General features: G+C 48.1%; 1 protein-coding gene across 1 annotated transcript in view; it reads left to right on the top strand.

Moving 5' to 3' along the window:
• Nucleotides 1–20,464, top strand: part of KATNIP (katanin interacting protein) — a 198,147-nt gene that overhangs the window by 98,873 nt on the left and 78,810 nt on the right. Inside the window, exons 8-10 of the mRNA XM_082600399.1 lie at nucleotides 2,862–2,993; nucleotides 17,822–17,994; nucleotides 18,998–19,057. Coding sequence (XP_082456525.1) covers nucleotides 2,862–2,993; nucleotides 17,822–17,994; nucleotides 18,998–19,057 — 365 coding nt within the window. The remainder of the gene's footprint in view (nucleotides 1–2,861; nucleotides 2,994–17,821; nucleotides 17,995–18,997; nucleotides 19,058–20,464) is intronic.

The raw sequence follows: 20,464 nt of genomic DNA, 5'->3' as shown, positions 1-20,464 counted from the left end.
TCCTCCAGGAAGCCTTCTTGGCACTCCCAGCCTGGCCAGCTAGGTCGGTGCCTGCTCTGCTCCTGTAGCATCATCATGGCACTCGTCTCAATGCCCGCAGTTGCCTTTCTCTCCCTCCGGCCTGTGAGCTCTGCCAGGGCACAGGCCAGCTCTTCCCCTCTGTTGCATCCCCAGCTTGCAGCCTTCACCTGGCACATTCAAGCCATTCGGGAAATCTTTAAAATAAGTGAAGGACTATGCCCACCTGCTAAAGCATCTGGTGGTCACGGCAATGAACATGCCCTTCTGAGTGAGACCCACTGGGGCTGCATCATTGCTGTGGGTTGTGTTTCCTCCAAGGGGAAGGGAAGTGCTGTGAGGGGGTTGACTGGGCCTCTGCCCTGGAAACCGGGGTGTGGCGGGGATGGAGGTGGTCTTGGGTATGACAGTCACTTCCGGGTGTGGAGGACCAGGCCATAGAAGGGGAGCAGTTGGACCCCAGGCAGTTTAATAGTGATACTGGGCATAAAACTAAAGGAGACGGCTTCCCTGGTGGCGCAGTGGTTGAGAGTCCGCCTGCCGATGCAGGGGACACGAGTTCGTGCCCCGGTCCAGGAAGATCCCACAATGCCGTGGAAAGGCTGGGCCCGTGAACCATGGACGCTGAGCCTGTGCGTCCAGAGCCTGTGCTCCGCAACGGGAGAGGCCACAGCAGTGAGAGGCCCGCGTACCGCAAAAAAAAAAAAAAAAAAAAAAAGGCTAAAGGAGAGAACTTCACTTTCTTGCCATTTTACATTTTTTAACATTTTACAATTTTTAACAATTGCTCGGCAGGCCCCGAGTTGACCCTGGTGATGTCTGCTGCAGGCGGCGGGTGCCCAGTCTGCAGTACACGAGGGCGTCACGAACACCCCCTACCGCCGCTCTCAGCCGCCCCTTTCATCTGCAGCCCCTGGCTGGCTTCTCAGCCCCAGCAGGAGACAGGCTCCCAACAAGGGGAGCAAGAAGGAGGCTGAGGGGCCTGTTACAAGGTCTCCCCAGACCCCAGCATGGGATTGGAGTTCTGAGATAATCCTGAGTGTTTACTCAAGAACAGTCAGCAGACACCTGAAAAGATGTGCTTGGTTATGGGCTGTTCATTCATGCACTCCTTGAGAAAGTGTAGAGAAACACGTGTCCTTTGCAAAGTCAAGGGGGGATAGCAGAGAGGTTAGTGCAAGTCGGACAGACCCCACACTCATCCCCAACATCTACCCTGAGCTCCCAAGAATCCCATAGTACCCTTGATTCTGGGGCTTCCCTCCTTTGGGCCACCACAGGCCCCAGGATTTCCTTTGAATTTGAGCAGACACTTCCCAGGTTTTCTGCCTTCCCAGGCTGGAGGTTCCCAAGTCCAGGGACCTAACTCTTCTCCCTGCTTTTTCTCTTTATTCCATTTAGCCACCTGCCTCGCTGCCCCCTGGGCTGCTTTCCTGCCTGGAGCCACTTTACCCAGACTTGTGCCCTTTGCAAACCTTCTTCACAATTTTTTTTTTTTTTTTTTTTGCCAAATTCACAGACCACTCATACTATTTTTTAGCTGTTATTTAAACCAGTCACCTTTCTTCTTTCCTTCTTTCCTTCTCTCTCCACCCCCTCACCCCTTCCTTCCTCACTCCTTCTTTCTTTTCTTTCATAATTCTAGGATTGTTCCACACAATAATATACATGAAATCAAGGTTTGATACACTGGTTGCTTATTTTTTTCCCATACACGTTAGATAGATAATTGCTTTCTTTTTTTTTAATTTTATTTATTTTTGGCAGCGTTGGGTGTTAATTGCTGCGCGCGGGCTTTCTCTAGTTGAGGCGAGCGGGAGCTACTCTTTGTTGTGATGTGAGGGCTTCTCATTGTGGTGGCTTCTCTTGTTGCAGATCATGGGCTCTAGGCACACAGCCTTCAGTAGTTGTGCCACATGGGCTCAGTAGTTGTGGCTCGCGGGCTCTAGAGCGCAGGCTCAGTAGTGTGGCGCACGGGCTTAGTTGCTCCGCGGCATGTGGGATCTTCCCGGACCAGGGATCAAACCCATGTGCCCTGCTTTGGCAGGTGGATTCTTATCTACTGAGCCACCAGGGAAGTCCCAGTCATCACCTATTTCACCAGTGATCCAGGCACCCCACTTTGGGAAACACTGACTATAAATCATGGCCCGTGGGCCCTTCACTGTCTGGCTCCTCTCGCCAGCCCAGACCCTAGCCACCCACCTGCCACACGCATGTCAGCTCTCAAGCCTTCACACACACTGTTCCCTGTGTCTGAATGCCCCCCAGTTCTGTGCCCTGGAGACACCCCGGTCATCTGTAAGGGTTCTCTTCATGTCGGCTACACACCTGCCAGCCCTGTCCTCCAGGCTGCATGCTCCTCTGTGACCCTGGTACTGGATCTTCTGTGCCAGCCCTGCTCTCTTATCCATTCAACCGTCCTTTTCCTTGGCAAGAATGTGCCTTGAGGGCAGCAAACATGTCCTACTATACTTTTCCTGCTCCTGCATATCCTTGGTTACATCATTATTTTATGTATCTTGCTGCCAATTAAACCCAGTACCCCATTGTTTATAAGATTTGTCCCTATTCAGAAATGTTAAAACTTGAAAACCTGTGTGTGTCCTAGAAGAATTCACTTATTTACCAAAATGTGGTACTTGGCACATAACGGCTCTCAGCAAACTTGTTTTGTTGTCTGCAACAAATCCAAAATGAGCATGGTGCCTGGCACAGAGCAGGGATTCCATCAACATTTGTTGAATGAATAAGTGAATGCACAAATAAACAGGTGCTGGAGCAGAATTTCCCAACTCTGCCTGCACTCAGTATTTGACATATAAACTATTGTGTTTTTACAGGTAATAAAAAGGAAAGGAATTTGTCTGCTAAGCGGAAGGACAATGCTGAGGTCTTCATTCCCAGCAAACCTGAGCCAAACCTGAGTCCCCAGCCCCTGACCGTGTTCCCAGACCAGGAGAGGGCATGCTCAAGTAAGAGTTCTGTGCCCACCCCCGAGCAGTTGGGGCTAGGCTTTGGGTCAGTGGGGTGCCGTGATGGAGGAGTCCTTGCTTCATCACCCTCCTCCCCGAGGCCTGAGCTGACCTTTAGCAAATGTATTATTGGTCAACGTCTCCAGAGAAACAGAACCAATAGGATGTGTGTGTATATACATATGCATATATATATATATACATACATATATATATATATAGAGAGAGAGAGGTGGAGAAATTTATTTTTTTTATTGAAGTATAGTTGATTTACAAGGTTGTGTTAATTTCTGCTGCACAGCAAAATGACTCAGTTATACATATATATACATTCTTTCATATATTCTTTTCCATTATGGTTTATCCCAGGATATTGAATATAGTTCCCTGTGCTATACAGTAGGACGTTGTTATCCATCCATTCTGTATGTAATGGTTTTCATCTGCTAACCCCATACCTCCAGTCCTTCCTTCCCCCAGAGAGAAATTTGTTGTAAGGAATTGGCTCATGCAATTATGGAGGCTGCCAAGTCCGATCTATACGATGGGTCAGCAGGCTGGAGACCGAGGAAAGGTCAGTGTTCCAGTTCGAAGGCCAGCAGGCAGGAAGGGCCAGTGTTGCAGATGAAATCCGGAGGCTGGAGGATTCTCTCTTGTTCATGGGAGGATCAGCGTTTTTGTTTTATTCAGGCCTTCCACTGATTGGATGAGGCCCACCCACACTATGGAGGGCAGTCTGTTTTCTTCTGTCAACTAAAATGTTAATCTCACCCCCAAACATCCTCTCAGAAACATCCAGAATAATGTTTGACCAAATAGCTGGACTCCCCATGGCCTAGTCGAGTGGACACCTAAAATTATCTGTCACAGTTATTTTCTGGGTCTACAACCAAGATGTGGTTATAATTGAAAATTTGTTTTATTTTTGTTTTTACTTTTAAATGAATTTGCTTACTTTATATGGGTAACAATACATGCAGATGATACTACATTTCTAAAAGTGCAAAGAAGTTTATGGTGAAAGGTCCATGTGCCGCCCTTCTAATGAAATGAGGGGGTCCATTGATTGAGTACTTACCATGAGCCAGCCACCATTGTAAGCTTTTATTTATTACAATTTACTATGTGTTTACTTATCATTTACTTATATACATTATATAGTTTACTTATATATATATATTCTATATGAAATTTACTCATCTATATGCAGTAAGTCCCCTACGTATGAACCTTCAAGTTGCAAACTTTCAAAGATGTGAACGTGCGTTCCATCAACGTCAGACTTCAGTGACATTGCAGCTTGCCCTCCATCTCCTATTGCTGATGATCCTTCAGCTCTACCATCTCCCACCTCCTCTCCCTCATCCAGTCAATAACTCTTCTTGCCTGTTCACTCGATGCCAGCCCCTGGATGCCAGTTGTTGTACTGTACTACTATACTTTTCAAGGTACTGTACTGTAAGATTTAAAATGTTTGGTTGTTGTTTTTGTTTGTTTGTTTTTTTGGCCACACCATGCACGGCATGTGGCATCTTAATTCCCCAACCAGGGATTGAACCCACAACCCCTGCATTGGGAGCACAGAGTCTTAACCACTGGACTGCCAAGGAAGTCTCCTAAAAATGTTTTATTTTTTGTGTTTGTTTTTTATGTATTATTTGTGTGAAAAGTATTATAAACCTATTACGGTACAGCACTATATAGCTGACTGTGTTAGTTGGGTATCTAGGCTAACTCTGTTGGACTTATGAATAAATTGGACTTACGAACCCACTCTCAGAGCAGAACTCATTCGTGTGTAGGGGACTTACTGTATAAGTAAATTATATATGTAATTTATATGTGTAGGTAAATTATAATCCTTATCACCAGGCTTTGAGGTGGGTTCTCCGATTGTGCCCATTTCTCAGATGAGGAACTAAGGCACAGAGCAGGTGACTCACACAGCTGGAAAGCAGCAGATGTAGGCCTCAAACCCTCGTGGAGTGACTCCACTGCTGTGTCCTTAACCAGCAGACTGCACACACTGGAGACTGCAGATGAAACATCTCAGTCTGATGCTGTGGATCCAACCTAGTGGCTGGAGTGACTCTGTGAGGGCAACTTGCTTCTGATTTCTGTGATCCAAAGAACCTCAGAGAGTAAAGGCATCCTGGTGTCCTAAGAATTTGGAACTGTGAGGTGCCTAGGGCAAAATCCAGCCCCAGGCAGCCAGCCTTGTTAGACAAGTGACCTCTGTGGCCATGACATTCCATCCATGTTTACTGAGGAGCTGGAGGGACTGTTTCCTGCAGGGACGGGCCAAGGGACCTGGTGGCAGGAAGCAACCACTACTCCAAACATTCACAGTTCCCAGATCTGGACCAGTACACTCCATGCATGAGGCCTGAGGCTTGAAGCTCTTTTCCCAGCAGCTCAGGGCAGATGGAAGGAGGCGGAGGAAGTGATAACAATCCTTTCACTTACTGAGCGTTTGTTCCCTGCTATGTAAATATTGTCTTGGTTTGGATTCCCCAGAACCAGACTCTGAGATAAGGTTTTCAGAACAAGTAATCTAGTTGGGAGGTGGTCCCTGGAAGGGGACAGGAAAGGGGAGGAGCCCAAACTGGCTTCATCACCAAGCAAGTTCACTGGGCAAGTGGAGCTCCACCTTGCTGGGGAGTTCAGGGGGCGGGGCTGAGCAGAAGCCTGCTCCCACCCTGGGGTGGATGAGGGACCCTCCCTTCGGTCCTGGGTCGTGGGTTGTGCCGGGTGGTGTTGACCCTCCAGTGCTCTGGCTCAGGAGGCTCTGGGTGCCGGCGGAGCCCTGAGGCAGAGCTGCAGGTGGAGGTCTGGCTAAGGTGGCACCCAAGCATTCCCTGATTAACCCTTATCAAGCCCCAAACTGATGGGGGGAAAAGACCGGACTAATACAAGGCAAAGCGTTTTAGAGAGCAAGTGATAAAAATAGTGGATTGAAGGAAAAGCATCTACATCAACCCATGTAAATGAACTTTCAAAGGTGGGGTAAACTTTGGGCACAGCCAGACCCCAGTAATTAAAGTATGTCAGCAGTCTGCCTCTCCCCACCTCTTGGTCAGCTTCTCCTTTATGCCCTACATTCTCAGAAAGGCTCTTAGGGTGGTGAGACAGCCCACCAGCAGCTCTGGGCTGACAGCCCACCAGCCCAGAAACCCTGGCAGAAAATAGGCCTGGCAGACTGCAGCCTGACCACCTGTTACAAATCCTTCCCGTCCACCTACCAGCTCTGTGACCTTGGGCAGGTTACTTAACCTCTCTGGGCCTCACTCTCCCATCTGCCAAACAGGGATAAGAGTAAGACTCTCCTCTGAGGGTCAGAATAAGGATTAAAGGACTGGATGGATAGACTGCTTAGAGGAGCACCTGGCTCAGAGCAAGTGCTTGCTCAGGGTCAGCTGGTGGAGAGTGTGGAGGGCAAGCCCTGAGCCATTGTTTCTTCTACACCTGGACTGGCTCCACTGACCACTGCTCGAGTTGACAGGACTCCAGTCTGTACTGCTGGTGTTCACTCTATGTGAAAAAATTAAAAAATGGCTTTTTAGAAAATTCCTCCAAGACAAGTTGTTAAAAGAAATGAAACCAAGGGTAGAGTGCCACTGTGCAGGAAACTGCCAGAGCCCCTGGTAGAGTGAGAGCAGCACAGTGGCAGTCAAGCACCCTTCCCAGCCGTCCTACTGGGCTCACTGGGATCTCCCTCCTTCATGTGCAGGCCATGATCACTAAATTTTTTTTTTTTTTTTTGCGGTACACGGGCCTCTCACTGCTGTGGCCTCTCCCATTGCAGAGCACAGGCTCCGGACGCGCAGGCTCAGTGGCCATGGCTCATGGGCCCAGCTGCTCTGCGGCATGTGGGATCCTCCCGGACCGGGGCACGAACCCGTGTCCCCCACATCGGCAGGCGGACTCTCAACCACTGAGCCACCAGAGAAGCCCGATCACTAAATATTTACGTTTCTGGGTAATAAAATGAAGAACCAGCGCTTACAAAGGACTGAACCAGCTCCCAGGCTGTGTTTTGTACCACACGTGTTAATCTTGCATTTAATCACCCAAACAACCCCGTGCAGTAGGTACTGCTATTATCAACACTATTATACAGAGGAAACCAAGGCACAGAGAGGTTGAGGAATCTGTCCAAGGTCACACAGCCAGTAAGTGTAAAGCCAGTGTTTAAAACCTGGCTGCAGAGTATCTGTTCTCAATCACTCCACTGCATGGCCCCTTGTGTGTCAACTAAACTGCTATTTGCTTGCGACATACCCACATCAATCTAGTTCTAAGCAATGATGTGTCTAAAATCCACAGGTTGGAGTCACTTGTTCTGTTTTTTCTAATGTTCATTAATATAAATATATAACTGTTAACATTTTTAAAGTTAAACCATGTATCAGCTAAAATCATTTCAAATACTGTATTCATTTCCCAGGGCTGCTGTAACAAAGTACCACAATCTGATTGGCTTAAACAATAGAAAGTTATTGTGTCACATTTCTGGAGGCTGGGAAGTCCAAGATCAAGGTGTCAGCAGGGCCGTGTTCCTTCTGAAGGCACTAGGGGTGAATCTGTACCAGGCTTCTCTCCTAGCTTCTGGTATTTCCTTGCCTTTTGGCAACATAACTTCAACCTTCACCTGGTGCTTTCCTGTATACACATCTGTCTCTGGGTCCAAGTTTCCCCTTTTTATAAGGGTACCAGTCATATTAGATTGAGGCCCACCCTAATGACCTCATCTTAACTCGATCATCAGCAAAGACCCTATTTCCAAATAAGGTCACATTCACAGGTACTAGGAGGTTAAGACTTCAACAAGTCAACTGTAACACACACCTTCATGTACAGCATTTTGAGAAGTCGAGCTTCATTAATTATTTATAATCTGCCTTTCTTCAAGAAGTTCTGACATGTTCTAACAAATTTTGTAGTGCAAGAAGACTTTAACAAATATGTAAGGAAATGAAGGTAAAGGGAAAACAAGAGTAGGAACAATAAGTTGACACCAAGGGGTGAACAGATGAATGCCTCAGGGGGTCACACTCATGACTTTGAGTTTCCTGACCACCATGGCAAGCAAGCAATGCATTCACATAAACAACACATGTCACTGGGTCCATCTGGTAAAAATCAGATTACCAGCTGTCCCTGGCACTTGGTTCTTAGTTTGTCCCATTGATTCCCTTAAAGAGGACACTGTTTGAGGTGGTGGAATCCTCATTTTGAACAGGTTTGGAGGTCAGCCTTTATCTGTTAAGTATACATGGCTCCTACATAGGCCAAATTTGAAAAAAAGGAAAGTTGAAAACCATGGCATTGTCACCACTCTCATACTGAAATGGGACGACATTGGAGCCGCATGTCCCACGGGGATGAGGTTCTAAAGGTCAAAAAAAAGTGCAGGTGGTTAAAGCTACCCTTGAAAATCCCTCAGACTGATGATCAGGTGCAGCGTATGTGGCTCCATCTAGAAAACCCCTTACAGCCATATCACCTGTCCTTAAGCCCAAGAGACTCATTGCTCCTCCAGGGTGGGGACAATACAGCTTCTTGGTCAAGCCCCAGATGAAGCAGTTGGCCTTGTTTAGGGTCTGGTTGTAGGGAAAATGTGACTTTAAGCACTGGCATTATGCTGAGGTCACTGAGATATTCCTTCCTCCAGAGGCACAGGACCCTGAGACTTGCTGAAAGGACAGAAGACTCAAACCAGCTCTCACTTGTCCAGGCGAAATCTGGACTGCTTAGATGCTTTACTTTCTGTTTGTGGGGGCGACGTCTTTCTGGGGGGCATACAGAATCAGCCTTTTTATATCTTCCTGGTGAACTGAACCTTTTATCACCATGTGTTGTCTCTTTTTCACTCTAATAATGCTTTTGTCTTAAAGTTGACCAGCTTTCTTTTGGTTAGTGTTTATGTAGCGTATCCTTTTTCATCCTTTCATTTCAAACAGTCTGCATCCTTACGTTGCAGTTTGTCTCTTGTAAACCCCATGTAATTGGTTTTTATTTTTATCCTCTAACAATCTATGTGTTTTAATGGGCACATTTAGTCCATTTACGTTTAATGTAATTGCAGATATATTTGAGTTTAAATCTACCATTTTATTGTTTGCTTTTTATTTGTTCCGCCTGTTTTATGTTCCTTTTTCTCTCCTTTCTTGCCCTGTTCTGAACTGATTACATTATCCCTCTTTTTTCTTCTCTATTAGCTTGTTAGTTATACATTCTTTTACTATTCTTTAGTCATTACCAGAGATTGCAACATGTATTCTTGACTTATTAGAGTCTACTTTAAATTAGCAAGTTGACTGCTTCTCATTCAGTGGAGACCTTACAACTCTGTAACTCCATTTACTCCCATCCAAAATTAAATGCTATTATTGTCATGCATTTTAATTCTCTCTAGATATTAAACCTCACCAGACATCATCATCATCATTATTATTATTATTATTATTATTATTAAAATAGTCAATAGTAATTTAGATTTGCCTGCATTGTTAACCTTTCTCTGCCCTTCACGCCTGGCTCTTTCTAGGTCATCCTGACTCTCAGACTGTAGCCCTGAGTCTATCACCAGCTATCTTCAGTTTCTCAGCCTTGCAGCAGCTCTTAGAATCAGCAGCACCTTGAGGGGAAACACTTCCCAGGTGCTGGGGTCACCTCTCTAGGTTTCTGTTCTCCTGCCTGTAACCCTTCACAGCCCTGTTCACTCTCCATGCCTTCAAACAGATTTCTTTTTATAAACAGATTTTTATACTACTATTCAGTCCAGGTTTTCTAGTTGTGCTCCAGGGACAGGTTGGTCTGGATTAGATAGCCTGCCATTACCGTATGTGTAACCTATTGCCTGCCATCTTAAAAGAGTTATTTCTCTCCTTGCTCCTTTATCTTTGGCCAAGGTCATAAAATTGAATTTATGTCAATTAAATGTACATATGGTGCAACTCCACGAGAGCTTAATTCCTCTCTATCACTATAATTGTCCCTTGTTCTAATGAAAGGGCCTCATGCCCTGGGTTACTTTGGTCTCTATCAATAAGCCTTCCAGGAAACTTCTAGAGACCTGTTGTCTTGTTGAAGGTGAAAGAACATCAGTCTTTAATGCAGAAAGTTTACTGTCCAAGTTGTCAGAGTGCTCTAGGGAAGTTATATATCTGAACCACTTTTCCCAGACAAGCTGCCAACCACAGAAATAAAGTAACACCCCTCAGCATGAGTGAATTAGAAGACCCTAACAGCCCTGCAGTTAGCACAGTTTAGCATTTCTGTCAAGAAAACCTGCATCAGGAAGACCGTTCTGCCAAAGTCCAGAGTCTCATAACATATGTCAGTATTCATTATTAATAGCAAGTGTCAGAAATCCAAACTGGCTGAAGCAACAAAGGAAAATGTATTGCTCAGAGACCTGAAAAGTCCAGGACTATAGATTTGCCCTCAGGTATGGTGGGATCCAGGTACTCAGATGATGCTATCACCAGGAACTGTTTCTTCATCACTTAGCTCTACTTTTTGAGTCCAGTGGGTCTCAAACTTGAACATGCATCAGAATTATTGGCCAAGCAAATTAAAACCAGATTTTTGGACCCTGCCCAATTTTTAATTCAGTGCATCTAGGGTGGAGCCTAAGTGCTTTAATTCCTAACAAGTTCCTAGGTGATACTGATGTTACTGCTCCAGGGACCACACTTTGAGAACCACATCTGTAGTCTCAGGCATGGTCCAGAGATGGTCCCTGGTGGCTCCAGGCTCACATTTACTGACTTAGCAACCCCAGGGGAAAGGGACTGCTCCTCTCCAAATAGTTCCAGCTCTACCCTGAACCAATCTCCAGTCTCTGTAGTCAGGGAGAGGCACCTGTTCTCCCAAGGGCCCAGGCAGGGCCAGGAGTGGGGGCAGATCCAGATCCATCCAAAGCATGTAGACTGAGAAGATGGAGAAGAGGTGGTTCCCTGAAGGGAAACATGGATGCCGTGAAGGTCACTGCTGCTGGGAGGATGAAAGCAACTGCTGCTCATTTCTTACAAAAATTAACCACACAGGACACTTTGCTACAAATTCTTCAGGGGCCGGGTGCGGAGCAAAGGACTGTAATATGCAAGGAAAGAGTAAAGTTCTTTATTTAGTCAGGGATGGGGAGATGGGGGCTGACTGCCTTCCTTGAAAAATCATTAAAAGTCACGTGCATTCCTGGGCTCGCGAAGAGACCGCAGCGGAAGAATGAGTGTTAAGGGTTACAGACAGCATCTGCCTGTGGAGAGGCCCCTAAATAAGCTTCAGAGATGAGACGAGCACAGGCCTGGACAAGCCAGGTGTATCAGCTATCTCTCGCCGCCTAACAGTCCCCTCCACACTACAGTGGCTGTAAGCAACAATGCTTTTATTATTGCTGCGGTGGGGCTGGCCGGTTCCATAGCGGGTGCCTGGCTGGCTGGTCTCGCACGGCCACCCTCACAGCATCTGGCGGGCCCACTGGCCCAAGGACCTCAGCTGGGACACCTCGTCTCTGCTCCACGTGGTCTCATTATCCTGGGCCTGGTGGTCTCCAGGCAGCCCGAGAGGACACACCCCAGCATGTACGTGCTTTCTTAAGTTAGGCTCCGTTTGGTCGTGACTGCTAAGGACCTGTTGGCCAAAGGAAGTCACCAGGCCATGCCCAGCTAGAGAAACAGATTCCACCCACCTTTTGATGGGAGATGCTGCAGCGTCACAGGGCGATGTGGCACATTGCAGGTGGGAGGCATTTGTGGCCATTTGTCGCGGTCTCCTACGCTGTGGGAAGTGTGTAGCCTGCTGAGGCTGAGCCAACTTAAAATGCACAGAGGCTCTGGAATACTCCGATGTAAGCTATTGTCCCAGCGGGCAGCCCCCTTCCCCCTCCTGGTTGGAGTTTAGAGGGAGTATGTGCAGCTCAGGACAAAACAGGGCTAAGCCAGCTGTTTCCCTGGACGTTTCACCGCACAAATCGTGCACAGTTTCCGGGCTGACAGGCACGTGGCCACCACTGATGCCCCGTCTGCAGCAGGCGCTGCTCCCCAGCTCACGAATGCCACGTCAGATCATAGGACTTTTCAAGAGACGCCAGGAATCCCGATTTTCAGGTGGATTTCCTATTCTTTTTTTTTTTTTTAACTTAGCATATGTTTCCAATTTTTTAAAAAAAGTCACACAACGCAATCTGCAGGCTGGCTTCAGCCTTTGGGCTGCCGGCCTATGAGCTCTACCTTAGACCCTTGTGATTCTCAGATGTAATGTTTGCCTTTTCAGTGGATTCCCAGGTGATCTCAGAGGTCTCTTGCATGTGGGAAGGGGTCATTTTGCTGAGACTCTGACTTTGAGCTTTTCGAGTCATAGCTGGCGAGTGGGAAGAAGCCACCTGGCTGGTGAGCTGACCGGACAGCCCCCATGTCCTCATGTCTTCTTTGTGACATGTGCTGCATTCATGGTAAATCTCCTGAATTGATACGCTCTTTTGTTTCCCTGCAAGAGAGATGAAAGCCAAGTTCTAGTGAAGCAAAGAGAAAGTGAAGTTAACAGTAGAGGAGTGGTTTTCAACCAGAAAAGAGCAGCTTGGGATAAATTAAAACGTGCCATTTGGCTTTTGCTGGTGGCACCGATTTATTGTGTGAATAAACCCACCGTTCTCCAGATCAGTGATGAGAATAAATCCACCCTCACGTGGTGCTCAGGCCAGTGCAGAAACGGCTCACCCAAGCGAGCAAGGAGAAATTCCAATGGAATCAAAAGGCAGTGACCTCGTGTGCAATGAGGAAATGCACAGTCTACACAGCCGGGCAGCGGGGATGTGATTCAGGAGGACACGGGCACTGTGTACACGCGTTTCTGGGAAGCCATGGGTGGGGAGAGCTCTGGTGGTGGAGCTGTGGCATTGACCTTCACTCAGAGAAAGCCTGATTTAATTTTTAAAAGCATCTTCTTAGCCTAATATGACTCAAAGGGCACAGGCAGGACCCAACGATCGTGTTGTTGCAGGAGCATTCCCTCCCAGGTGAAAGGCGCTCAGGGCAAAAGCGTTTGTGCAGACAAAGCTGAACCCCGCTGGAAGAAAATGCCTTCCTGATTATCCTTTTCCAAGAACAGGTGATCGTAGGGTTGTAGTGGCCAAGAACAGATAGTTATGTTGGGCGCGATGCTCCACCATAGCTCCAGACCACTGAGGCACAAGCGGACGGGGCTCTTGCCCACATAGTGGCAATAAATAGGCAAGGGTCACCATGCAGGGGCTCTCCTTCGACTGACTCTATAAGTGCTCGAGGCAGGAAATGCAGAAGGAGCTTACGAATCTCAGGTTCTGCTTATCCTGGCGTTGCCCGAGCCTCGCACTGATGCTGGAGTTTGCACCCCCAGTGTCAGAGTGCTGTCACGTTTGTTTAGCTGTACACAAGATCCTCGGCCCTTATTTGTAGGATCTTCTGTAGGATCTGAAGGGGCCTTGAATTTCTCAGCTCTGCTTTACTGCAGATGGAGGAGGAAATGATATGTTTTAATGATATTCGCAAATACTGAGATTGACAAGGTTCGGAATTGAAATCATTTTCCATCCATTCATTTGACAACGGTCATAATGCCGGGAGCCAGGGCATAGCAGCAAACAAGGTGGGCGTGGCCTCCTGGAGTAGCAGGAGGCCTCTGGGGCTTACGTGGCCTCAGGGTCCCATGAGACCTGTCCACCCCCCGCTGCCCCCAAGGCTTCCCCTCGCTCCCCGAGGCCAGCCCCCCTGCTATTCCTCCCTGTGCCAAGCTCCGCCCACCACAGGGCCTTGACACCTGCTGCTCCCTTGGCCTGGAACAGCCTCCCCATATGGGTATGCACAAGGCTCACCGCCTTCACGTCTCTGCTCAGATGTCACTTTCCCTGACCAAGTGTCTGAAATAGTGTCCTTCCCCCTCCTGTCATCTCTAGCTTTTATCCCACTTGATTTTTCTCCCCAGAACTCATCACCTGCTGCTGGCGTGTCCTGTGTGCCTGATCCGTGTCTGTCCCTGCCCCATGACTGTGAGGTCTGTGAGGACAGGGACATGCCTTTCCCACCCACGTCTGTACCCCGGCACCCAGAGCAGCATCTTATCCCACAGTGTAGTGACAGTTGAGAGCCTGTGTCATTAATGCCTGTGCCTTGCGGGGAACCCAGTTCTGCTTCAGCTCCCCTTGGGGTGAGGGTGTGTTGGTGCTTCAGGATTCCTCAGTTCCAGCTCCAGAGGGTCTCAAGGCCGCTTCTTTTCTTTCACTCTCTTTTCCTGTCCTCCCAGCTGCTTCAGGGACCTGCGTGAGGAAGATCCCAGTGGCCTCACCACACCCCTTGGACCCACAGTGTTTCCATAGCAACGAGAATCCCCACCTCCATCAGCTCCTTCCAGCTCTCACCTTCTCATCCCTCGAGTTGCAGAGCGAGCTGAGTAGCTGATAAGAAAGGAAAACAGTTAAAGCAGCCTTGACTGGGGAGAACAGAATCCCCAGGTCACATTGCCAGCAGTGCCTTACTCTATGTCCCCAGGAGCAGTACTGGAGCCACAGCAAGAGTCCATCAAAGTCAGAGAATGACCCACTGCCATTATCACCCAGCCAGCCATCCAGCCAGCCATCCGAAGGCATGCAAGGCTTCCTTTGTGTGCCCTTGACTTTCCTGGAGGAGCAGCTTGGACTTGCCGTGGCCTGTATTAGACCAGCCCTTGGATTCTGTTGGCTTTCACATTTCCTAAAAACTGAAATACTTTATGAACAAATAAATTCAGGGGGATTTCACATAAACTTCAGATTCTAACTTTTCTTGGAGAAAAACCTGGCAACGCTAGAAGCACCGCTCTGTCTGGCAGACATTGGCTGGAGCTGGGCAGTGGCTCAGCTGCCTCCCATCTCCCCCACCCCGACCCCGAGTTCAGTCTCACTCACTCAGAGTGCCTGCCCAGTCCCTGGGCATTCACATCCAAAGCCCCTCTCCTGGATGCCTGGAAGAAATTGGTGTCCCCTCATTTTAGCTTAGCTTTTCCATCAACCCAGTACCTGGCTATACTCCCTCTCCTGCCAAAGCCATTCTTGGTGTTGCTACCTGAAGTCTCATTCAGATGCAGATTCTAACATAGCAGGAGGATAAAGGGCTCCAACTAAATCTCTAATAATCAGCAGTGCCTGTTTACTGAGGTCATGAGATGGAAGGTTGCTGGGGTTTTTTTTGTTTGTTTGTTTTCAAATTTTATTTATTTATTGGCTGCGTTGGATCTTTGTTGCTGCGCGCTGCGTTGGGTCTTCATTGCTGCTCACAGGCTTTCTCTAGTTGTGGCGAGCGGGGGCTGCTCTTCATTGCGGTGCGCGGGCTTCTCATTGCGGTGGCTTCTCCTGTTGCAGAGCACGGGCTCTAGGCACGTGGGCTCAGTAGTTGTGGCACATGGGCTCGGTAGTTGTGGCTCACGGGCTCTAGAGCACAGGCTCAGTAGTGGTGGCATGCAGGCTCAGTAGTTGTGGCTCATGGGCACTAGAACGCAGGCTCAGTAGTTGTGGCATGCAGGCTCAGTAGTTGTGGCTCATGGGCACTAGAACGCAGGCTCAGTAGTTGTGGCACACGGGCTTAGTTGCTCCGTGGCATGTGGGCTCAAACCCGTGTCCCCTGCATTGGCAGGCGGACTCTCAACCACTGTGCTACCAGGTAAGCCCAGGTTGCTGGTTTTTAACAAGCCTTTGTACCAGGCTATCTATATCTATATCTATATCTATATCTATATCTATATCTATATCTCCCCAGAGAAGTCATAGCTATCAATTCCCAGTTAGTTAGTTATAGGCCAGTGTTAATGTCAGTCACTGATACTATTGTTAAATGATGCAACCAAGTTGCCTAGGTTGAATTCACATCTCCAGCCCAGACCACCCTCCCAAACTCCACACTCGAGTGTGTGTACAGGCCAACTCAACAGCTCCACCCTGATGCCAGAATCACATCTCTGGGCTCCAAGCTGCCCCTGCTCTTCGCTTCCAAACCTGCTCCTCTGACAGCCCTCTGCAGCTCAACTGAAAGCAACCCCATCATCTGTTTCCTCAGGCCAGAACCCTGGCATCATTCTTGACTCTCTTTCTGCACCAGCCATATCTACTCTTGTCAGGAAATCCTGTTGGCTCTGTCTGCAACAGACACGCAGAAACTGACCACACTCTGTGTCCCCGCTCCACTGCACAGCTGCAGGAGCCCTAACTGGCCTCTCTGCTTTCCCCCTCACCTCCCTTCATTCTGTTCTCCACTCAGCACCTAAGTCAAATCAGGTCCCCTGCTTTCAAGCCTTCAGTGGCTCCCCATTTCTCTCAGAGTAATGGCCTTACAGTGTCCTCCAAGGCCCTGCCCTGGCCCTCCCCACCCCTTCTCAGGCCTCTCACTTCACACTGGTTCCTGGACCGCACTTCCCCAACGCTCCGTCAGGCCAACCCTGCCACCCTGCTCACCCCATCTCTGTTACCCTGCTCTGCTTTTCTTCTTTTTCCATATCATTTTCTGACATGGAACACCCTAGAGTATTTATTGTTTCTCTGCCTATTGCCTCTCTTTACAAGGGCAAGGGTCTTGATCTGTATGGTCGCTGCTGTGTCCCCAGTGCTAAGAACAGAGCCTGGCAGAGTGGCACTCAATAAATATTTGCCTAGGGGTTGAAATTTAGTAGGTTAAAGCCTCTTTAAACATCCCAATGGAAACATTTTGAACAGTTCTATTTTTAAATGGAGATTTTTTTTAACAGAGAAAGAATCCAACCATAAGTAATTGAGAGGATGTTATCATAACCCCCCATGTTCATTACCCAACCTTGGCAACGGTCAATTGATGGCCAATTTCATCTGCACCCACACCCACACCCCAGGTGATTATGAAGCAAATTCAGGTCACCATATTTATCTATAGATATTTTAGACTGCCTTCCTTTTTACAGATGCGTAGTATTCCATTGGGTAAACATACCATAATGTATTTTTTTCCAACCAGTCTTGTTGGGTACTTTTTCATATATTGCAAATATTTTTGCATATTATAAAATCAGTGTTCCACTCATTAGAACTTCCAGAATCGACTACAGCTTTGCAATACTTTTTTTCTTCAGTTGAGGAGTAATTTCTTTGTAACTCTTATTTCCCATGTAAATATGAAACAAAGCAAAAATATTCCCAAATACCCATCCTCCTTCACAATGTCAGGTATTAGTCCTTATAGGCACTTTGTTAGAGGGCTAACTTTTTAACTTTTTATTTCAATTTTAGATGTAAAGGCAAGTCGCAAGGATAGTACAAATGACACTCCCATTCCCCCAGGTTCACCAGTTGTTAACATTTTGCTGCAGTTGCTTTATATTTGCTCTGCGTGTGTGTATTTTTAAATCATTTGAGATTAAATTGTAGACAGCATCCCACTTTACCCTGAACACTGCAGTATGTATCTCCTAAGAACAAGGGCATTCATTTTACATCGCCACAGCGCACTTACGTATGAAATTCAGGATATTTAGCATTAATACAATACTATTATCCAAGTCACAGACTCTACTCGGATTTCTCCACTTGCTACAACAATGTTCTTTACAGGGATGTTTGCCGACCCAGGATCCAGCCTCGGGATCGCCATTGCATTCAGCTGCCATGTCTGCCCCATCTGCTTTCATCTAGAGCAGCTCTCCAGGCTGTCTTTGTCTTTTTTGACCTTGACATTTTTGGAGAGTATGGGCCAGTTGTTTTTATAGAATGTTCCTCAATTTGAGTCTAATCGATTTGGAGCTGTCCTCCAAGAATGCAATGTAAAGGCTCGCCCCCTGTTTTCTACCCCCAGGACCTGGAAGCCGCCGAGAGAGACCCCTATCAGCAACCCGAAAACTCGTGCGCAAGGATGAGGACCGAGAGGAGGACGCCTCAGCCGTGCTCAGAGCCATCCAGGTGGAGAACGAAGCCCTGCAGAGGGCGATCCTCAGCAGAAAGGCTGAGCCCCCCGCCAGCCCACCACAGGTGCGTTCCCAGGCAGAGGGAAAGGATGGAGAAGGACTTGGGCTACTCAGGGACCAGGCAGTGTCTGAGCGGTGCTTGCAAAGAGCATGTGGTGAGGAGAGAGAGCAGTGGAGGCACCCCTGACCTTAGACCAATCAGCACATCCACTGTCTGATGCTCAGCTGCTTACTGACCTGTCGAAGTCTCCCCATTTCCTCCACCTCCTTTCCATCTTTTGTTTCCTAAGCCTAATTGGACGCTATTATGCCTCCAATTCTTGCTGATTTCCTTACAAACCCTGAATACCTTCAACTAGAGTTGAACATTGGTGGGTCAGAGACAGGATGGCGCAAACAACCAGTTCTGGCTTCTCTGGAAAGACCCCCTTCCCCAGAGCATGAGCCCTTCCAGCCTCCGCAGTCCTCACCACTCCTTAACGTCCTGCTCCTGGCCTGCTTCACCTTCTCAGGAAACCCCTCTGGCCCTACAAGTGTTTGAGTTGGTGCCTGCAGCCTTCGGCTTTGAGCAGCAAACAGGAGGATGGATCGTGGGGTGGAGCGGGGGTCTCTGGAGAGCTGGAGGCCTTGGACATCCCTCAATGTCTACTTCTTTCTCAGAAGCATGTCCCCTGACTCACCTGTTGAAATCCTTTACCTTAACTTGATGATCACAGTAGCCCTGAAACAGGCAGGGCTGGTTTCATCACACTGTTTTATAGATATGGCTGATGGCACCCAGGGAATCAGGGTGGCTTTCTCATGGCATGTCTGTGGACGTGGCTGAGGTCTGCCTGCCTGAAAACCTAGGGCCCCGTCCACACCACTAGTTGCTCCCCAGGCCCTGTTGGCGGGCTGCTCTTTGGGGTGATCATCAAGCAGCATCTGTTGTCTCTTTTCCTGGTGCTCGGCCCTTTGTCCCTGACATTTGTGTCTATGACCTCAAGACAGTCTTTACTTCTATCAGTGAAGAATATAAAGTGGGTGTCTTTATTCTGACCTCAGATCATGTGATTCCATCCTTCCAGGGCACAGAGAGACCACCAGCAGAGTCATGGACCAGTCTGCTGAAGGAGGAGACCCCTGAGGTCAGTGAAGGCCAGAGAGGGACAGCAGAGCCCCATTCCCACAGCAGCCAACAGTCTCCAGAGGGCCTTCCCCACACGGTCCCAGCAGGACCTCACTGTGCTCCCTGAGCACGCCAGCATTCTGCCCATCTCCCACATGGGAGACCCGTGCTGAAGCACGTTGCCCAAGGTTATGAGTGGAAGCCAGAACTCATCCAGGCCTGCTGATTGCAGTCCCTTGTTACGCTTCCATTTCCTGACAAGGTAACACAGAAAAGGATCTTAGTATCCTAAATAAATAAATTTATATCTACATCTATCTAGGTCAGTTAGGCCCATCTCAGCAAAGATGACCCCAGGAAATATGGTCATGAATTAATAAAACACCTGGGAACGTCTTTGTTAGATTGTGCACAAGTCTATGCTGTGTCCTCAGAATACAGAGGTGACCGAGTCAGACCAGAGTAGCCCCTGGCCTCAGGGAGCTTTCAGACAAGATTCGAGTATATACGAGTAAAGCCGTATATAACCAAGGTGACTTCAGAGACAGGTGGCAATACAAGGTGCTAATGGGTGAGAGAGTGACAGGGTATAGGATGGTGGCTACCTCCCACAGGGGGATCCAAGGAGGCCCCTTGGAAGGTGTCCCATTTAGGCTTAGCCCTGCCTTGTAAGAAGGAGCCAAAAAAAAAAAGGAGACAGCCAACAAAGGAACAGCATTCCAAGTGGAAGGAACAGGGGAAAAGCTTCGAAGTGAGAATGAGCCTGGCCTGTTCCAGGAGTGGGAGAGTCGTGGAGGAGAACAGGTCAGGGGAAGATAAGGGGTGGACAGTAGGGAACTGGAGAGAACGCTCATGAAACAGAGGGCGGGCAGGGCAGCACCCAGAGCAACATAGTGGTTTTCTTTTGGCATCGCTCCTACTTTGTCTATTACTTCCCAGCCATCTGAAACCATTGCCGGCCAATCTTTCTGACAGGTTTTGCCACTTTGCCCACCCTGCGGTCCAGGATTTCTGGATGACCTGACCCCTGATTCACAGAGCTTCCAATGGCTACAATTATTTGCAGATAAAGAGCAAAGCACATTTCTAGTTTAGATGATAAATGGAAAAAAGGGGAAAAGGCTTGGAGGATTAAAAATCAAGGGGTCTAATGTTCCTGGCATCCTCCATGGAGTCCCATTACTTTGTAGCAAACAGAACAGAGATTCACTGGAGGAGGGGAAAGGTTTTGATGAGAGAAATTTTTCAATGGCTCATTGAAGCAGACCATTTCCTGGGACCTCCCAGATCATAAGACACTGAGATCCCACCTTTTTTGCAAAGACCGTGTGAGGGGATTCTAGATCTAATCAGCCCCAGGTAGTTGCTTTCACCCTCCTTCCTGTCCCCAGTTTCCCTCAACGAGACTGACGGCCTGCGAAGTGTG

This window comes from Mesoplodon mirus, assembly GCF_964341445.2.
Source record: "Mesoplodon mirus genome assembly, chromosome: 15".
Lineage (NCBI taxonomy): Eukaryota > Metazoa > Chordata > Mammalia > Artiodactyla > Ziphiidae > Mesoplodon > Mesoplodon mirus.
This window is presented reverse-complemented; position numbering and strand designations above follow the sequence as displayed.